This window comes from Cryptomeria japonica, chromosome 8 (genome assembly GCF_030272615.1).
Source record: "Cryptomeria japonica chromosome 8, Sugi_1.0, whole genome shotgun sequence".
Taxonomy (NCBI): domain Eukaryota; kingdom Viridiplantae; phylum Streptophyta; class Pinopsida; order Cupressales; family Cupressaceae; genus Cryptomeria; species Cryptomeria japonica.
The window spans coordinates 408,900,007-408,922,247 of NC_081412.1; the positions used below are offsets into that span (position 1 = coordinate 408,900,007).

The 22,241-nt window shown below is 34.4% G+C and overlaps 1 protein-coding gene across 1 annotated transcript in view; it reads left to right on the forward strand.

The window, feature by feature from the left end:
- Positions 1-2,750: 2,750 nt before the first annotated feature.
- Positions 2,751-22,241, forward strand: part of LOC131028581 (probable CoA ligase CCL7) — a 122,310-nt gene continuing 102,819 nt past the window's right edge. Inside the window, exon 1 of the mRNA XM_057958893.2 lies at positions 2,751-4,102. Coding sequence (XP_057814876.2) covers positions 3,077-4,102 — 1,026 coding nt within the window. The 5' untranslated portion in view covers positions 2,751-3,076. The remainder of the gene's footprint in view (positions 4,103-22,241) is intronic.

Below are 22,241 nucleotides of genomic sequence, written 5' to 3' on the forward strand. Positions count from 1 at the left end.
TTGATGGTACCACATGGTTGGGTGGAGTTCTACTCACACCTATTGGGTTTTGGTTTGTCCTGCTTCATGTTCATGATGGCTCGTGGAAAGATTGAAGACTTTCTTTATGAACCAGATTTTTGTATCCACTCCATTGTTGTACTCATGGAGATTATATCCTTATGGATACCCTGTGATGTAGCTAATGATCATATGTATATTCTCATGGCTATGTTTTATGTATCATGATCCTTGTAAGACAACGCTATCATAATTTTATGAGATTACTTATGTCCTTGTATGTTTGGTAAGTGTTATCCTTGAGTAACATTATTGTGGGGCCTTGAGGACTTTTGCTAGATAGTTTCTGTATATCTTTTCCTTATCTCGATGTTCCAAGTAACTCAATGCAATTGTATGGTGTATCTTTTAATAAATAAAAAATAAAAAAATTATTCACTTTTTCCGTTGTTTTATTTGTTTAAGTCCTCTAGGCCTCATTTCGAGGCGTTACATGATTTCTTATTTGTATTTGGTTTGCATGTCTCTTAAATTTAGTTTAACTCATTTTTCTATCTCTAATGCTTCAACACAGAGTAAACAAATTTGGATTTAATAGAGGATTTTGTGAGAAGGAACAAATCCTACAGATGACAATAAAGAATCTAATATAGATCTCTAAGTGGGCTATAATCATGTCCTTATCAATAAAAGATATATTTCAAAGAATAAAAAATTGCTACAAATACCTACAATACCTCATCTTGACATGCACAATAATCTCTAACATTTGAATCTATAGAAATTGGGTTCACCATGTCCATCTTGTATTCCCTTTATCAATATATAGTTTATAATTATGTTTCCTAGTTCTCATCACCATTCCTTTTCCAACTATTATGTTTGTTTGCATAGATCATATTTATTTACTTACATTTGTTAATGGATACATATATGAAAAAACTTAGTATTTTATATTTGTAAACCCTCTTAGTTATTTAGCTTTCTCATCTTTTATTTTTTAATTTTCCCTATACATACTAGAAAAATAGCTATTTTCATTTATTTTTTATTTTTTAGAAAAAAAGAATTTACACATCTACCCTTTTCTTCATTTGCATATTCCTCTTTTCAAACCATAGGTGTCCCTTCTCATCAATTTTTTTTCTAGTTTTAATATTTCTAAGTCTATTTGTGTATGACATTTTTAGATCCACTAGATATTATCTCATATACCTCATCTTAATACCTACTTACCATACTGTCTTCCCATACTTAGTTACACTTTCAACAACCTTTCTCTTAAATTTAGGATCACAATATACACCCATACCCTTGCTAATCCCCGGTTCCCTAACTACTATTTTTACTTATTCTATATAAAAATTTCCACCCATTTCCTTATCCCTCCTATACCTCATACTACTATAGTCAAATAATCTCCTTTAGATGTCTATTTCTTTCCACACACTATTTAACTTAGTGCAATTTTTTTCCCATTTTCTCCTTCAGCTCACACATCCTAGCTCCATTTAGTCATCCCACCACCTACTCCTCTTTTAATATTCCTAGTATATACCTATCTATTTATCCAACCCCCCTTGTCTTTGTAATCTACTATCAAGTCACCTTTAGATTCCTATTGTTTTCACTACTTATCTTATATTCATTAATTTTCCTTTATTATTATCTTTCTTATGTTTGTGCATTATTGTATTTTCTTGCATTTAGTTTACTTGCTTCGTTACATGTTATGCAATTAGGATAGAATGAGTTCCCTTAGGTATCTACTTAGGAAGGTTGTAATTTTCTCTTGGTGGTGTATCCTATGCATACCCACCTCTTTCTTTAATGTGATCCAATCGTGTTGCATGACACCCATTGATTGTAATATATTGTATTCTATTGTATTAGTCATTTTGGTCCTTTATGCTTTTATTTCTAGGTTTTTTGATCTTGGGTGGCTATCTCCATAACAAATATTACATGACATTAAAGTATTTAAGAGCCTTTTGTTAATAGCTTTGGAAATCTTAGATTGTAATTCATTTATTATCTTGAAACTTTTTGTATGTTCTTCTCTTGCATTCTTTGATGATTTGAAGAATTTAAAAGTGTGATAGACATAATAGATTTAGGGGGTTCTATTTTGCGGCTTTGTATTGGAGTTGTTGGTGATGTGGGTTGTAGGTCCCAAATTCCTAAGATTCAATAGTCTCCCAAGTGTCAGGGGTGTCAAACTTGGGAAGAAAGTCTCAAAACCTATATTTAGGTTAGGCAAGTAAGAACCAATTATTGAAACTTGGGTAGGACCTGCTTCACTTTTGGTTCTACAAGACAAAGGGTAAGATCCCTAAGGTTTTGAGTTATGTGATAGTACTAGGACTAAATAATTATCCTTTCATAAACTATACCCATTGTATAGTGTATTCTATTCTAGTTGTCACAATGTACATATGTGTTGATTTATTAATGAAAATATATGCACCTTTATATAGCAGAGAAAGTTTTACCAATTATAGTGTTAAAAATATGGATGAACAACCCCAATTAATATTATGTATTCATATAGAAAAGCTAGAAAAAAATATTAACTAAAAATATTGATTATGATTTATTTATTTTAATGTGTTAGGGTGATGAGGAGTGGAGTCAATATAAAATAAGTGTCAATACGACTCTTCTAGAAACCCCTCCTACTAATCCAATTCTTCCAAGGCATCAAATCAGTTATACATCATATTGGCTTGTCTATCCTTCAGAGTTAAACTTTTGATATCTTCCCTTATTACGGGGTTTGACCAGAATGGACCTCTCCTTGTTTGCTTTCCTTTCTAACAAATGGGCTTTCCCTTTGTCAACCTTAGGTAATGGTTGAGGATGCACATTCACTGAATCCACTGCATGGTTAGCTCTAGGGAACTTCCTCTACAAATACCCATACTCATGAAAAGTTTGACATTAGAAAGGAAGAGATTCATAGTCAGTCCATAAGCCGGCGTAGCCTTAACGTACCTCTGCTACCCTTCTTGTGATTTTGCGAGCTTTCATAGCTCAAACAGTGACTGCATCTTCAAAATATCCATTCATATAAGCAATGACGGAGGAAAAGTGTGGCTATGGAAAGGATGGAATATTCAAATCCCTCTACCCTCCATTGGTACTTCCAAAGGATGATTATGCAAGCCTGGTCCCTTTCCTGTTTAGAAATTCAGCAGCTTATGCTCACAAAACTGCATTGATTGATGCTGATTCAGGGGAAAAACTCTCCTTCAAAGATTTCCAAGAGAAGGTAAACTGGGTGGGCAGTGGATTATACCAACTGGGTATCAGGAAGGAAGATGTGGTTCTCATATTTGCCCCAAATTCAATCAATTTTCCTCTGTGTTTTCTGGGAATCATTTCAATTGGGGCAGTGGCAACTACAGTGAATCCTCTGTACACCACCATGGAACTCACCAAACAGGTGCAGGATTCCAAGACCAAGCTCATTTTTACAGTCCCTGAGGTCTGGCATAAAGTCCAGGATTTGGGCTTACCCACAGTCATAATAGGATCTCCTAATGATGGTGATCTCAGTGGGGGGTCTAAGTCAGGTATACCCATTACTCTGTTTTCTGAGCTCTTAAACAGGGGAGCCCAAAAGATTCCACCTGTGGTTAGAATCAGGCAAGGGGACACAGCTGCACTGTTGTATTCCTCTGGGACTACTGGGATCAATAAAGGGGTGGTTCTGACTCACAGGAATTTTGTGGCATCTGCCCTGATGGTGTCCTACAACCAAGAAGCCAGGGGTGAAAGAGATTTGATTTGGTTATGTCTTGTTCCAATGTTCCATGTCTATGGCCTGGCAGTTGTAACACTTGGCCAGATTCAGAGAGGAAATGCTGTGGTCTCCATGGGTAAATTTGATTTTGTGAGGATGCTTGAGGTCATTCAAGAGTACAAGGTAACACACTTGCCCATAGTGCCCCCCATTGTGATGGCACTTGCAAAGAGTAAGGAGATTCTTGCCCAATATGATCTGTCTTCTCTCAAGGAAATCATCAGTGCAGCTGCACCAATTGGAAGGGATATCATAGAGGAGACTGCAGCACATATCCCTACAGCTGAAATTCTTCAGGTGAGTTACATGATTCCCATCTTTCAAGAGTTCTACACCTATGTTGTTTAGTATTCTTTTCTGCCTGCAAAATGCCTTTAAGAAGAAAACTGGAACCTGCTCAAAACCCTTATCTTGAATCTTGATCATATTCTTATATTACAAAATTATAATTTCAATTTTGAGCAATTTTGAGAGTCTTTTACACAGTGGAAAGTTGAAATCTGTTTGTTATATTATTGTGAAATTTGGTAGCCTCTGTGCAAGAGATTCTCTCACATTAACAGAAGTATTGAAACCTGTGAAGCCTGTGAGGGATTGTCATAAGGAAAACAATGCAGTAAGTTAATTGTTTCTGGTGTATTCTCTGCAAAAACTGTAAAAAGTTTGGGGAATTTGAGTTAATAACGTGTTTTAAGAGATTTTTTGTCATTTTTTTTTGGTTGAAAAACTGCGTGCATACAAATCGCGCATAAGGAGAAAGAAACTTTGCATGCAAAGTACGTATTGGGTCTAGTCAGTCAGTATACACATTTCTGAGTATAATCAGAGGTCAGAAAAACAAAAGCTTTTTTTCTCGCCAGCCTGTATTATTATCGTACGGCAGTTTATCAGAATCTGACGCATCAGTCTTACTGTACACTGACGCATCAGTCTTACTGTACATGCCGCCTGTCTTTCCTCGGCTGCTCCTTAATTCCGCTGCATTAATATCTTATTTATTTTTCCTTTGTAATATCTTTTGTTTTGATCAATAAAAAAATTTATTACACCAATTTTTATTCCGTACAAAATTTAATAGTAATTATCGGTGGAAAGAAAAGTTAGTAATTTTTTGGTTCTATAGATTAAAATAATTTTATACTGTTATGGTCTTTAATCTTAGATTTGTATATTTTTTATATTATTTTAAGGGTCACAATGATTAGGGGAAGAGCATTAATTACCATTTACTCCTTGCACACCCAACCCTTCACATGTACCAATAGTCGTTTATTTTTTAGTTTATTTTTTAGCTTTTTTGGACCATAATTGGTCAATTTGTGTACTTTTATTGATACCCATAATACATGACTATAGGGGCATTTGTGCATAAATATTGGCAATTTTAAGTGCACATTTATTGGGGGCATCTTAAGCAAGTATGTACATCGTTACTACCCAGAAGCCAAAACAAGAGTTATAAGTAGTTAAATTACGTGTGGAGACCACAACAAAATTTGTCAAAATCCAACATACACTATAAGAAGTACCGGTACGCTTCCTCTAAGAACGATAGTCATTAACCTTGTTTTTAATATTATAGATTTATTTTTATATTAAATATATAATATTATTTTACATATACATAAATATATTTAATTTAGATACAATGTTAATATAATCTTATACTTAAAATACATACATACATTTTAATTTTAATTTTTGTTTTTGTGGGTGCTTTTGGTGCACCACCCCTTTCTCTTTGAAAAGGAAGCCCAATTTACTCCATGTCAAAAGTCTTTAGCAATTGTGTGAGTTGTTTATCTAGTGGCGTTAGATATGAGTGGCCAACGAGGGTCCACACTTTCTACTACCTTTGATTATTCAAGTGGCTCTCACAACTCAATGGTTATCAATAGGGGCCACACGTGTATAGATGATTTCTGAATAATGGTTCCCTTGTATTTTTTAATCATAAAAAAAATACAATCCATTTTTAATATAAAACCTAGCTAGATTATTGATAACAAAGTTTGTTATTTTTATTTAAATACATTTTTGAAAGAAAAAAGTTTGTATTAAAAATTTAAATTTATTAGCTTAAAAGCTATTATTTTCTTTTTTCTTTTTTCTTTTATTTGAAGAATTATTTTATTTATGTAAAAATTATTTTATAGTTTTTGTTCTTTTTAAGAATATATGCTGGTTATGTTTTAGTTTTTTATATATTTATATCATTACCATACCATACTCTATATTATTGTAGATTGCATATGAACACAATTAACTTTTTCTTTTATTAAATAAATACATCAATATAAAATGTAAGGTCATTTCTAAGAAATTTTGGACAATATTTACTATTATCTTTAGTGTCAATACATTTGATTTATCTCAATAAGAACTTAATGTTTATTAGAAAAATGAGGAAAAAACAAATAACAAATAATGAAATTTCATTTCCTAACTCCTATAAATGGGATTGATAGAGTTAATTATGTTATATTAATGAAAGAAGCCGTAGGGAACATTTCAAAATCTAGATGGTCCAAACTAAAATTTATGGAACTTTGAAAGATTATTCAAGAATATCAAGAGAGGGATGTATAATCAAAGATGAGAAATGTAATTTAATAGTGGCAACATTGAAGAAACTGAAAGGAACCAGAAAAAAAAGTAGTAAGATTGACCTTACATAGCTTAAAATTGTTTTATCATTTTTTTTGCGATACCTTAGACTTTAAGAAAGTAATCAAACCAAGGTAGATTCTCTCTTTATCTTCATCTCTATCTCTCTCCCCTATCTATATCTCATTACCTCTCTCTATATCTATCTATCTCTTCCTTCTCTATGTTTCCCACTATACCTATCTCTATATCTCCCTCATACCTTACCTCTCCTTGCATCTCTCTCTTCCCTCTCTATATTTCCCACTATACTTATCTTTCTATCTTTCACTCTTTCTATTCCTCTCTCTCCCTCTCCCTCTCCCTATTTCTCTCTATCTCTATGTATTTATATAACAATCTCTCTCTCTCTCTCTCTCTCTCTCTCTCTCTCTCTCACACACACACACACACACACACACACACACACCTTGTCTACCTTCCTATCTCTATCTCTATATCTCTCTCACTTACACACATAGATACTCCATGTTTCTATTAACTATCTCTATCTCTTCCCCCTCTATATCTCAATCCTCTCTCTATCTCTGTCACCTCCATCTTTCAATCTTTCCGCCTCTATCTTTATATCTCTACCCCCCTCTATCTCTCCCTCCATCTCTCCTATATATATCCTCACATACATCTTTATCTTTATGTCCCTCCATCTCCCGTCTCTCATTGTCTCCCTCTCTACCTATCACTCTCTCTTTTATGTAATGCCCGCCAAAATACCCTAGAGAAATATGTTAGGGTAATCGGTGGACAACTAAGAGGGGGGGGGGTGAATCAGTTGTCAACAGATTATATTAATCAAACCACTTTATAACCTTTAACCGAAGCACATAAACATTGAATACCGGAATAGAAGAAACTGATGCCGATAAAAAATAAAACTTAAGAATGAAACAAAGAATTAACACAATGCAACCATACCACATAACACCATGATTTGTACGTGGAAAACCCGGTAAAGAGAAAAACCACGATGGGAAGCCTACCCACAATCAGATGATACTTCTGTAGAAAGTATGTGATACAATAAGGGGCTTGCACTTTCAGGAAGGCACATTGCCTAGAGTGTACTGCTCATTAAAAAAAAGTCTCACTAACTACAGAGAGGTTATAACCACCTCAAGATAATTGGACAACAATCCAGAAGAATGAACTGCCAGAGATAGCATCTACCATGCTTGATTATAGTCTCAGTTAAGCTCAATACCGGAGGCCTTTGACCTCTTACTTAAACCCAATTCGATCACCTATGATCGACCAAATATCCTTCACATATGATATTACATTCCACGACCACGACACATGATCTACAATGAGATCTTACATCAATTTATACAAACCCTAAGGCCTAAACCAATTAGGTCGACCACCTAAAAGATATTACAATAAGATCATTACATACATCCATATTACAATGATATGTCATGTCGGCTTTAGACCCAAAACAATATTAACCAATCCATAGAACATCTCGTTAACGTGTAGAGAACACGTTAACATGATACCGGTCCATAACCTAGATAGGTACCAGACCTAATTTGGGTCCACCACGCCAAAGCGATGTCTCCAATCAGTTGAGGCATGATCAAGGATCACCTTTTACATCCTGAATTTCATCTAGAAGTTGCACCAACACCACTTGCACATCCTGTCAAAGATTCTCAGTGAGAGTTCTACCGGTTAAACCTTAAACCCTTACCGATAACACAAGATCTTCCACCGGTAACCAAAACCTGTCTGTCGATAACCAACCAAAACAACTAGTGTTGACATCAATGACAACATCAATGCAACACATAATCAATTTATCCATATTGCCAACAAACTCCCCCTTTGACATTGATTACAACATTAGATGTGAAAAACATCTAAGTATCAAGAAATGCCAAACAAGTCTCCCCATGTGGAAGACAACCAACAATCTCCTGCATATAGCTCTGAATATCAATAACTCTCCTCGTGTGAATAATATCTCTGTAAAGTTTTGAATTTATTTTTCACATCACTACCTCTCCCCCTTTGACATCAATGCCAAAAATCTGACAAAAATATCAAAGCAAGAATATGAGCGTCTGAATCTCAAGACTGACTACTCCCCCTGAGCAGTAGCATCACTACATCAACCTAGAGCAAAGGATAAAGCTGATGATGCATACCGAACTGATGATCTACTCCATCAATTAAGTTTATGCCGGAGGTGTAGATACCCCTAACCTGTCTCTCAAATACTCAAATGATTCATTAGATAGTAGTTTAATGAATATATCTGCAATATTCTCTTTAGTGTTCACATAAACCAATTTGACTTCCTTTTCTTCCACCTTGTCCTTCAAAAAGTTGCATTTTATTGATATGTGCTTAGTCTTAGAGTGAAATGTCAGATTCTTAGACATGTCAATAGCTGCAGAGTTATCACAATAGATAACTACCAGTTCACTACAATTTACCTTGATATCCTTCAACATTTGCTTCATCCATAAGACTTGAGTGCAATTAGTTGCTTCTGCAACATATTCAACTTCTGCAGTAGATAAAGAAATGCATGACTATTTTTTGCTGATCCATGAAACCAATTTATTTCCAAGAAAGAAAGCTCCACCAGAAGTGTTCTTCCTGTCATCAGTATCTCCTTCCCAATCTGAATCTTGTTGAATTTACCAATGCAGATGTGTCTTTGATAGATAATTTCTCACTTGTCACCATAGGAGTACTTACCAGTTTGGAATTATCCATACCAAACTTCTTCAACAATTCCCTTAGATACTTAGTTTGACAAATAAAGATGCCTATGTTAGTTTGAGTAATCTAGAAACCTAAGAAAAATTTCATCTCACCAATCATGGACATTTCAAATTCATTCTTCATATTATTAGAGAATTCCATGTACAGTTTATCTTCACCTTAAAAAATGATATCATCAACAAATACTTCAATAATCAGAATATCATTATAAATGATCTTATAATATAAATTACTATCGGCACTGCCTTTAGTAAAACCAAGCTTCAAAAGATATTTGTCCAACTTTGCATACCAAGCTCTAGGAGCTTGTTTCAATACATATAATGCTTTCCTTAATTTGCAAACCATATTTTTATCACCTGTCAGTGAAAATCCATCAGGCTGCTCAATGTATACCTCTTCCTCAAATTCACCATTCATGAATGCACATTTAACATCCATTTGGTAGACCTTATAGTTCTTATAAGTTGCATAGGTAAGAAATAGTCTAACAACTTCAATTCTAGCTACAGGTGTGTTAGTTAATATATTATGCTTCTTTGATTTTTATTCAATTAAACTTCATGCCCTCACGAAGTCACAATTGTAAACTAACAAATTGGAAAAAACATAGTTTTTCTTTTCCCTCTGAATTTTAAAACAGGTACAACTCCCTTATATAATATTCAATGAATTATTCAATATAAATTTGTGCCCACTTTTAACCAGAAAGCAGTAAGGCAATACATTCATTCATAAACATGCAATGAACATAACATACGTAAATATTTCCTTTGATCATGAAAACACAGTTTCACAGATTTTAGACTTCACATAAACAAGGAATTGGCAAATCAATATTGCTAGATAATGTTCTTTCTCAGATAAATCATTCACATAAACATATATGATCCAGTGATAATTAAACCCACAAAGAGGCAAATTCTCAAGATTGAACACACAGATTCAAGTCTTTCAACCAATATCTGTTTTCTTCATTCATTCAAAGATAAATAACGATTCAACATGATTATCTTTCTGAAAGAAACGTACAACAAACAGTAATAAACCCAAAACCTTCTGGATTTTTCCAAAAATCTGAACCCCTCTATAGTTTCAAAACATTCCTTAAATAACATCAATTGTTTTTTTTACCCTTCATGAGTAATTTTTTGTGGTAAACAATTACCAACAGATGCAGTTTGAAAATATAACTGTAAATAATAGAAAAGGTCTTTTGAGCGAGATAAATGATGACACGCCTCATAAATGAAAACAAATCCTAATTAGGCATTGGGGATCTTTGAGTTGTGCCATCCTCGGCATTCACATTTAGTGTCGCCTTCCATTCCTTCTACACTGCGACGAACTCTTGTAAAGATGGAATTCTGAGAATTTTAACAAATGTCATCCTCTGTTTCCACACCTCTTTCTCTAGCCGGATCTTCTTGATTTTATCCACGTAGTTGGTTAACTGATCTGTGTAAATGTATAATACAGCTTCAACTCTGGCAACCTTTGTGAAATCGTGAGTGTTGCATTCTTCTTAACTTCGTTCATAGTATCACATAAAAGTTCTACAACCACATTCATGTTCTTTTCTACTTGGCCATCGCCACAGGCATAAGTGGTATGAATATGTCTTAATTTAGTTGCCAAATTCTGACATATTCCTTTAATTCTTTCTCCCAATTGATGAATTCCACACATCCTGTCTTGAGTGTTGCATTCCTCCAATCAATATTGCGCTTACCAGTGAACATGAGTGATTCATCAACTGTTTTAAGTGTTTTTTCGGTCAGAAACTTAGCCACTCCATACCTTTGAATTACATAAATCTGTAAAGAGGCAGGCGTCCATTTGGTTTCTTCACTCTCCCACATTTTAACCTGTGACTAAATGTCTTCTATTAACAATGAGATTTCATCAAACACTTTTCTGGATTCTCAAATAAATTTGCAATCGTCATTAATGACTCCATTCACCCAATTGTCAAAAACAACTGCGATGGCCTTTCCCCTTTGGATCTGACTCAATAAATTTTGACTGCAGGTGATGTGAGATCAAAAGATTGGGAAGCTTGAGCTAACGGCTTAGGAGAAGAAGATACACCGCTGATTGCATCAATGTAATCCGCCAGCACTCTAATCGTCTGTTTCAGCTCCTTATCCTTCCCATCCTTTTGCAATCAGGTTAGCATGCGTTTTGTAGAAACTTCAAAGTAATGGTTATTTGTATCCCTATCAGCAACTCCAAGCTCTACTTTCTTCACGTGGTAACTATCGATAGAAAGCTCAGATGCTTCTCCATCAACCTTTGGCTTTGCAACATTTGCCATCCATTTACCTGTTTTATCATCAATCCCTAACCTTATCATTGCTTTTGCCTTTTTTGGCTGAGGTGTTTTCGTCACATACTTACTCACAACATCGCCGATTGGCAAGGCAATGGGACAATATTTTTCCTTTTGTTTACAAAAGACACTAGCCATTGGGGAGAATTAACAACAAAATCCTTTAGGATTAAAGACTTCTCCTGAGTCTGTTCTTTAAAACCAAGAGAAGTGTCAAGGTTTTTAGCAAAATCCAGATCAATATTATCCTCGAAGTGATCCATCTTTGACAAGTTACTTTCTTTTGGCAACTTATCCTTCTCACCTTCTTCGCTCGGGTCTAGATCAATAAAGTGTCCTGCAACCTGCAGTTTGCTCATACCAGTTTTGGCCCTTGATCTAGTCACATGAACAGAAATAGGTGATCTAATAGCCTCTTTAGCTGTAGAGGTGGGTTTCTTATGGTGAGAAGATTTCTTGGTTTTTGTTTATGTTCCTTGTGTCAACAAATTCCTGAAATCCCTATGCTTGCAAAAAAAGTTTACCTCTCGCCACCTCCAGTGCCTTATCCAAAAATGATTGAGCTGTTGGTAAAATCATCACTTATAACGGTGCCATATATCAAATTTAAATTCATTGAGAAATAAATCTGCCTCACACATGCCGAAGATTTTGATATGACAAGCATTAAATGCAATCTCTTAACTTTCGTCACCTCACTCATTCCACTCATTGCAACTGTTTTGACGCGTATCATTAACTTAACTTTCCATGATTACAAACATCCGAGCATGTGCCTTGAGAAATTTGGCGCCAACTGTTGTCTTTGAAAGAAGAGTCCTGGGCATTCAAAATGAATCATAGCATTCCCTTATTGAATCCCATGAACCCATTGAACACAAAGGTTCAAGTTAGTTCACACATGTTCAAGCATGTTTATGTATTTATCAAGAAAGACTCCCGACTATATTGAAAAGAAAGGAGAAATAACCGACTTGAACGAAAACAAAAAATACAAGGCAGTTCATGCGGGTTCAAATAGGTTCACACAAGTTCAATATGGTACACATTTTACAAATTGTCGACCTTACATTTAAAGACGAGGATACAAATTACCATAGAACTAACTTGCCCAAAATGAACCTTGATCATGACATGAACTAGAACACAAAAATTGAAAAATGATGGCAAAACCTAGGATATAGGCAAACTCTTGCCAACAAGGTGCAAATGTCTCACTATAATCAATTCCTTCCATTTGAGAATATCCTTTACAAACCAATCTAGCCTTGTTTCTTACAACTTGACCATCCTCATTTAATTTATTTCTAAAAACCCATTTAATTCCAATGACATTTTTATTTTTAGGCTGGGGAACTAAAGTCCAAGTCTCATTCTTCTCTATCTGATTTAATTCATCTTCCATAGCCTTTAACCAATGTTTATCTTTACAATCTTCAATAACATCTATGTCGGTTCAATTTGAGAAATAAGACATACCTCTTCAGTTGTCAGTCTTCTTGTCATAACTCCCTTGTTCCTATCTCCAATGATTTGATCTTCAGAATGATTTGACCTTACATACCTTGGTGTCTTTTGAACTTTATATTCACTATTCTGATCATTAGTCACAGTTGAAATTTTTGATTGCACTGGTGTAACTGTCTTAGTGTCTTGTACCAGTTAAGGCATTTCCGGTTCAGTTATGATCATTTCCACTGCCGGTTCCCTGTCATATGATATAGATTGATTTCTATATTGCTCATCCACTTTCATATTAACGCTCTCCACAACTTTCTGCAATAATTTGTTATAACATCTATATGCTTTGCTTTGAATTGAATATCCAAGAAATATCACTTCATTACATCTAGGATCAAACTTCCCAATTGAATCATCCCTTTTGATATAACATTTACTTCCAAAATTTTTGAAATATTTAACAGTAGGTGTATGTCCAAACCATAATTCATAAGGGGTGTTACCGGTTTCACCTTTGATGTGAACTCTATTGAATGTGTAGACTGTTGTACTCACTGCTTCTCTCCAGTAAATGTGAGGCAATTTGGCTTCCATCATCATAGTTCTTGTTGCATCCAAAATGGTTCTATTCTTCCTTTCCACTACTCCATTCTGCTGAGGAGTTCAGGGTGTAGATAGCTATCTCCTAATTCCATTTGTCTCACAATAATTGTTAAATTCATGAGAAGTGAACTCACCACCTTGATCGGATCTCAGACATTTGATTTTCAATCCAGTTTTTGTTTCTACCTTTGCTTTAAAGATCTTGAATTTCTCAAAGGCTTCAGACTTCTCCTTAAGAAAAGTCACCCACATCATTCTAAAATAGTCATCAATTATCAGCATGAAATACCTATCATCTTGAAAGCTTCTAGTCCTTGTTGGATTACATAAGTTAGTGTGAATCAAATCAAGCACATCATTAGATTTATCATGTATGCTCTTAAAAGAAGTTCTAACTTGCTTTCCCAATTGACATTCCTTACATACCGGATTATGAGGCTTTATGATCTTAGGTATATCTCTAACTGTCTTTGTTGAACTGATCTTAACAATACAATTAAAATTGACATGACATAACCTCTTATGCCATAACCAACTCTCATCAATATGAGCAATCAAACATGTCTTATTACCAGTGTTCAAGTGAAAGATATTACCTCTAGTTTGAATACCGGTTGCAATCTCCAAACCAGTTTTGTTAATGATTTTTGCATTTTCTATTTTTGAACTGAAGTTGGAAACCCTTGTCCACCAATTGACCAACACTTAAAAGATTATGCTTTAAACCTTCTACATAATAGACATTATAAGTATTATGCTCGCCATCTAGAGAAATAATACATCTACCTTTGATCATACATGCTTTATCATCTCCAAATCTGACTTGACCGACATTGTATTCTTGTAGGGACATAAATTTTCTTTTATCTCTAGTCATATGATGTGAGCATCCACTATCAATTACCCATCCATCCTTGTCTTCAACTTTTGCTGCCAGGGCCTTTTCTTCATTCATGATAGCCGATTCCCATTCATCTTCCTTTAAAGCATAAAATACGCATTCCTTTCCATTGTCGGATCCACTAGCAAACTCTGTTGTCGGTTCATCCTCAGAGTCATCACTTACTCCTTCCTCATCCACTATGTAGCATTGTTTACTTTTCTTGAATCTATATCTGTTCTGATTAGGCATAAATGATTTCTTAACTCTTTCTTCAAATCTTGCATTCCTTTCAGGACATCTAGATGCAAAATGACCAATCGTATTACATGCAAAACATTTAAAATGTGTTTTTCCTTTATACTTACTTCCTGTCGATGCTTTAGGTACTCTTCTAGCAAATAAGGCTTCAAGTTGCTCAAATTCTTCATCATCTTTCCTCATATCTTCCAATTCCTTTGCATATAAGGCTTTCCAATCACTTTTGTCGGTAAATGATGATGCATGAAAAACAGGTTTAGACTTGGCAGCTCTAGAAGGTCCAAAATTTTCAAGCTCAAAAGCAGATAATTTCTCAATCAGAATGTCTATGTTAACTGAAGTGTTTGTCATTGTTCTCAATTCATTAATTGTAGTCGCCTTCTTCTTGTAAGTCGATGGAAGGGCTCTCAAGACTTTGAAAACTATTTTATCTTCACTCAGAGATCCTCCACAACATTGAATTCCCATAACAATCTCATTTACTCTTTCCATAAATGTAGCAATTCCTTCATTATCTTCCATCTTCAAGTTCTCATACCTTACTCGGTAACCATCAAGTTTAGCAATTTTGATAGTAGGATCACCTTCATTCAGAGTTTGCAATTAATCCCGCATAACCTTTGCCAATGATTTATCAGTCAATCCTATGATTTGTTGATTAGTAAGTGCACACAAGAGGGCTTCTCTAGCTCTGCAATCATTTTCAATATTCTTGTCCAAGTCTGCAGGAGCAGGATTGCTAGATGTCAGATCATAAGGTGTATATCCTTTCTTAGTGATCTCCCAAATATCCTTCCCAAGACATTTAAGATGAGTCTCCATTTGGATTTTCCATATCCCATAATTTTTCCATCAAGCTTAGGGATTTCTCTTCTGAAAACAGTTGTCGGTGGATTTGAAGTATTAGCTACCATAGGATCTACTTCAAGCGGTTAAGCTTCTGTAAAAAAGGACCAAAACTCTGATACCAATTGTTAGGATAACCAGTGGACAACTGAGAGGGGGGGCTGAATCAGTTGCCAACATATTATATTAATCAAACCACTTTATAACCTTTAACCAGAGCACACAAACATTGAATACCAAAATAGCATAAATAGATACCAGTAAGCAATAAAACTTAAGAATGAAACAAAGAATTAACACAATGCATCCATACCACATAACACCATGATTTGTACGTGGAAAACCCGGTAAAAGGAAAAACCATAGTGGGAAGCCTACCCACAGTCAGATGATACTTCTATAGAAAGTATGTGATACAATAAGGGGCCCGCACATGCAGGAAGGCACACTGCCTAGAGTGTACTACACATTACAAAAGAGTCTCACTGACTACATAGAGGTTATAACCACCTCAAGATAATTGGACAACAATCCAGAAGAATGAACTGCTAGAGATAACACATACCATGTCTGATTACAGTCCCAGTTAAGCTCAATACCGGAGGCCTTTGACCTCTTACTTAAACCCAATTTGATCACCTATGATCGACCAAATCTCCTTCGCATATGATATTACATTCCACGACCACAACATATGATCTACAATGAGATCTTACATCGATTTATACAAACCCTAAGACGTAAACCAATTAGGTCGGCCACCTAAAAGATATTACAATAAGATCATTACATACATCCATATTACAATGATATTCCATGTCGGCTTTAGACCAAAACAATATTAACCAATCCATAGAACATCCCAGTAACGTGTAGAAAACACGTTAACACGATATCGGTCCATAACCTAGATAGGTACCAGACCTAATTTGGGTCCACCACGCCAAAGCGATGTCTCCAATCAATTGAGGCACGATCAAGGATCACCTTTTGCATCCTGAATTCCATCTAAAAGCCACACCAACACCACTTGCACATCATGTCAAAGATTCTTAGTGAGTGTTATGTTGGTTAAACCTTAAACCCTTACCGGCAACACAAGATCTTCTACCGGTAACCAAAACCTGTCTGTCGGTAACCAACCAAAACAGCTAGTATTGACATCAATGACAAAACATCAATGCAACACATAATCAATTCATCCATATTGCCAACAAAATATACTCAACTAACATACAAATAGAGATATTTTTTTTGAAGAAACATAACTAATGCAACACATATAACCATATACATATATACAATTTAACTAACCATATACTTGTATGAACATGGGCCATTTAACATAAACATAAGATCATATTACGCAAGTGGAATTAGCATCATTCCATTAACATCTCATCAACTAACACCATTCTCTAGGGTATTTCAACATCAATACTTAATTAGCTCTAACTCAAACCATCATAATAACATCTACATTCTAACATTTAACATACATTTCATATTTCCCAATTATCCTTAACCTCTAGGTTCATTTTAAAAAACCAAATCCAAATATTCCTAATTCCTATTTCTTCATAATCCATAATTACATCAACTTTTCCCTAATAAGCATCATCTAATCTAGTTCATTTCCTATCTTAGGAATAACCATACACTCCAACAAGATATCCATATACAAGAAACAAATACAACAAGGAACTAATTCATTTCCAATTATGATCACATATATCGCATAGCATACAAGATCATCTCGCATTCACATTAATAAGATCATAAAATACACAGTAAGCTATCCAATGACAATTCTTGTTCCATAATAATTCCCAATCTCTAACATAATTGGCATCCTATTACAACATATATAATATAATGATTACATCATCTTAATCTATTACAAAGATCACAACCTCAACTACATCAAGTCCCACTGCATATGAATACAAGGTAACAAGATACAATGGAATCAACTCCATGAACTCATCCATATAATGAAGAGATATGAAATCCACATCCACGATCTCTATCATCCAATGAAGGACATCCCAATGGAAGAAGGCATCAAACCAGCCGACCATGTGGAACCAATAAGGAACCACCCCTTGTGCTAGGAGATGACACAAGGTTCCAACTCACACACTAGACCTAGGCTAACACCTACGACGAAGGGATAAAATATAACATCTACAACTAAAAAATAACCAAATAATTGATAAGACAAAATCACATCACGAGGATAATTCAACAAAAAACTCTTAGAGGCATAAAAACAACCATGGCATAAGGATCTAGGACACATATAGGGAAGAGTGTCATCACATGCTATTCTCACAAGTAAGGGATACAAATATAACATCGGGATCTCCACCCACTCCCTTGATAGACATGCAGAACCTTCTCAACCTATGAGAAAATAAAGGGAGTTCAGTTTACCCTCTCCACAGTCTTCCCAAGATCATCCCGAGTCTCCACTCAAGGGCTATGAGGTGGGGCACCAAAATCAATTTCATTATCTTGATTAGGTGAATCCTAATTACCCAACCCACTAATTAATTTATTATGGTTATCACTTGTAAATAAAGGAAAACCCTCAATGTGGTTCATGGTAGTCTAGACTCTAAGCATCCTTAAAAGGAACCTCTTAGTAGCCTATTGCTTATGACCCTGGTCCACACATGAGAGCCCACTCTCCCTAACCATGGACCAAGACCCTAGGGTAAAACATAATCAATAACAACTCAATGAGGCTCAAGATTCACAAGCTTATACTTACAACCACATTAACAACCACAAAAATTGTACAAATATGAACCAAGCCAAATATGACGTAAACCAAGAGCCTCATCCACAAATAATACAAAGCTAGACATAAACCATAATTCAGTACAATCCTCTACAACGAGCCATTTCCCCATCTCGCTGGAGCCAACACAAATAATCCCTCTATAGCAAGGTATGTGCCATCTTGTTCGAGTTGCATACAAGAATCAAATAAAAAAGACAAGGCAACCACCTCTTGCAAGAATAATTTACCATCAAATACTCATTAACTCAATACTGATCACAACAACAACTCTAGACAACTCAAACCCTTAAGGTACAACCTCTGATACAAAATCAGTCAAGAAAAATCAGCTCAAAAAGACAAAATGACAAAAACATGCCCGATGGCGGACATGCTAGATGGTAGACGTACTAGATGGTAGATGTACCAAGTCATACAATGGCAGATTGGTATGGTGGCAGACGTACCAGGTGGTACGATGGTAGACGTAGTAGGTGGTACAATGGTAGACTAGTATGATGATAGACATACCAGGTGGTATGATGGCAAACGTACTAAGTGGTACATCGTACCAAAGACTTGGGGACAACCAAAATAGCTACAACAAGACTCAGAAAATGAATAAGGCTTCAATACGATACAAAACCAGTCAAATAAAAATGCAACAATAATAATAGCTCAATAAAATCAATATATATCAACTAGAGTGTAAAATATTTTCGAATACAAATGTAACTCTCGGCAATGCACAAAGAGCCAACTCCAAGTCATATAGTACCAAAGAAAGAACTAAGACTCACAATGGACTGAATGCATTAATCGTAACAATAAAATAATATTAGTATTTCCCCAGACCCAAAATCAGGAGTCATAGCAGCCACAACATTCACATAGAAATTCACAGAGCCAACACGGCAAAATTCAACAATAAAAGATATATATATATATATATTCCCCAACTATACTTTGTAGGCTTTATAACCATAATAAAATTTCCTTTAACTGCATTATCAATTTCCCAGCTCGACAAGCAATTTTCTTAGACACAATGCAGACAAAATTCTTTTTGGAAGACAAAATTGCAAAGAGATTAAATCCACCAACCTGAAACTAGAAGTGATGGAAAAACACTTTTGAAGAAGAGAAATCCAAAATCCAATGTAAGCTCCAACCAAATCCAAATCCAAGCAACGAAAATCTCCAAAGCGTAGAAAATAATTCCAACAAAAGCTAACCTGACAAAATACTCAGAGAACTTTATAAATAAACTTCATACAAAACTATAAAACATGTCGGCCAAGGAAAAAATAATATAAAATATAATATTATTTATTTACGCCCCAAATCTCAACCAATAGGAATATAGGGTAGATAAGAATCATAATATTTATTTACCCAATTAGTAACAAAAGAATTATAACAATATAATAATCAATAACGATTAAATAATTAATTAAGGCCAATAAAATAAATAAAAAGAAATATAAATAAATGCTCCAATTAAATATAAAACCACAAATAATATAAATAAACAAACAAACAATTAAATAATAATATCCTCACAATTACAACTCCCAAGAGGGTTAATCATAACAAGGGGTGGGTACATAAATAATAACAAATAAATAATCAATAAATAAATAGATAATTAAATAAACAAGGAAAATAAATAAATAATCAAAACAATAAATAATTAGATAAATATTAAATAATCCAACAATAAATAAATAATCAAAGGCTCAAATAATAAATATTTAAATAAACATTAATGAATACTAATCTCCCAACAATATTTATCACATTAATATTAAATATTAATTTCATCCATAAATTTATTTAATGCTTAATAAACTATACGAATCGGTTAATTATTAATTAAATAATCAAATACTCACAATGCCACAAGACAACCAACATAGGGTCAAACATCACATCACTAAATACCAACACAACGACTCACACCTTGACACTTCAACTGACAAGGATGACAACTTAATATTAGAGTGTATACAAGGAACTTATGCCATCTCCAACAACTTGCCATTGAGATAAAGACACGCTTAGACCTGTGAAACCAAGTGGAGTCGATGTCTAGTACTTGCAATCCCGCAACCACCAATACCCTTGAGACAACATATACATTAACATATATCATAAATACTCAGACAAGTGAGAGAGAATTGCAACGCCATTTAATGCTCGTAATGAGTGGTATGACATCGTCTCAATCACAAATATAGTAGTAAGACAGTCACAATCAACAAAACATCATCTCATTCATTACAATCATGGAGTGGGGTTAGCACTAATAAGATGTCATCATATCCTCATAAGCAATATAATCCATACATGAATAATGAGTGCATCTTGATTACTACACATAAGTCTGATCATCATAATAGTCCAAGACATAACTTCATCCACATAAATAATAATGAATCCTGATCATCATAATAGTCCAGGACATAGCTTCATCCACATAAATAATAATGAATCCACTAATGTCAAAGAGACTATCAGGACATGCACAAATCTAAAAATATTTATCATATCCTCTCATAAAGGATGATTCAAGGAGGGACACTACATCTCCCCCCCCCCCCAAAAAAAAAAACTTGACTTACTCTTGGAAGTTGCAAGCTTAAGTGAGGATGCACCCACACATTAATCTAAAACTTCTTTTGAACACAACTAAATTATGTCTTTCCTATAGAACATTTACAAACAATACACATAATCTCCTCACTAAAGGATTCATCAATCATTAAAACATCTTAATTCAAACATTTCCTAGCTCAAGGTAAGATAATGACAACAAAAGTTTCCTTACTATGCTTCAATTATTCAAGGTGAATGCATTACACAAGAGATAAAACAAGTCACAAAACTCTTACTAGTTACACTTAACATGCTAAATCATTAAAATGTCTTCAAGAGAACTTTATTTAACCACATTTTGCAAGACCAAAACTATAATTCATGTCACCGAGTTAGCATCTATAGGCAAAATTCACAATAACTCACACCATTCAAGCATGACAACACTCCTTTAACATATAGTTGCATGCAATTAAGAAGACAAATATACATTTTACACAATATTTTACACCTATATGAGGAAGTTTTTTGAATAAGCTTCCTTCAAAACCAAATAAAATCAAAATGATCTTCACAATTTTCAGAAATCTATATCCTACAAACTCAAGGGAAAACAAGATTTATAGCATTCAAACTTCCAAGTCTCTACCACACTTCCATTGCGCTACTCTGATACAAACATTCAACGCATCATTCATCCCATCAAATCATTCGAAGGCAACCTAATATATATATATATATATATATATATATATATATATATATATATATATATAAGTACTCATTGAAGATATGAAATCAATAGTTACTTTTGCATTTAACTATTTCATACATTACAAACTCCTCAAATTCAAATGCACTTTTATCTAACATTTCATAAAATCTATAAGTTACCAGTACATTTCATCCTATAAACATATTTCATTTATCCAACTAGTATCAACATTAACTAAATGTTCGCTAAGTCTAGTGCACTTCTCTGCGGTGTCCTCCTTTGCACAAACAATTAAAGGTTCGAACTGAACATGATAGACTACACTTCACACAAAACGAGGTCCCCACAATACTCAACGTATGGAATGGCCACTACAAACAACAACCACAAAAAAGAAGGTCCAAAAAGAAAAGATCATCAAGTCCAACATTAAATCACAAAAAAATTGCCGACGAAATCAGTCAAGAAATAAAGCATGACAAGTGCCACCACATAGAACCAAAATATATGAAAGAAGAATTACAAAAGTCCAAAAACTAAATTAACTCC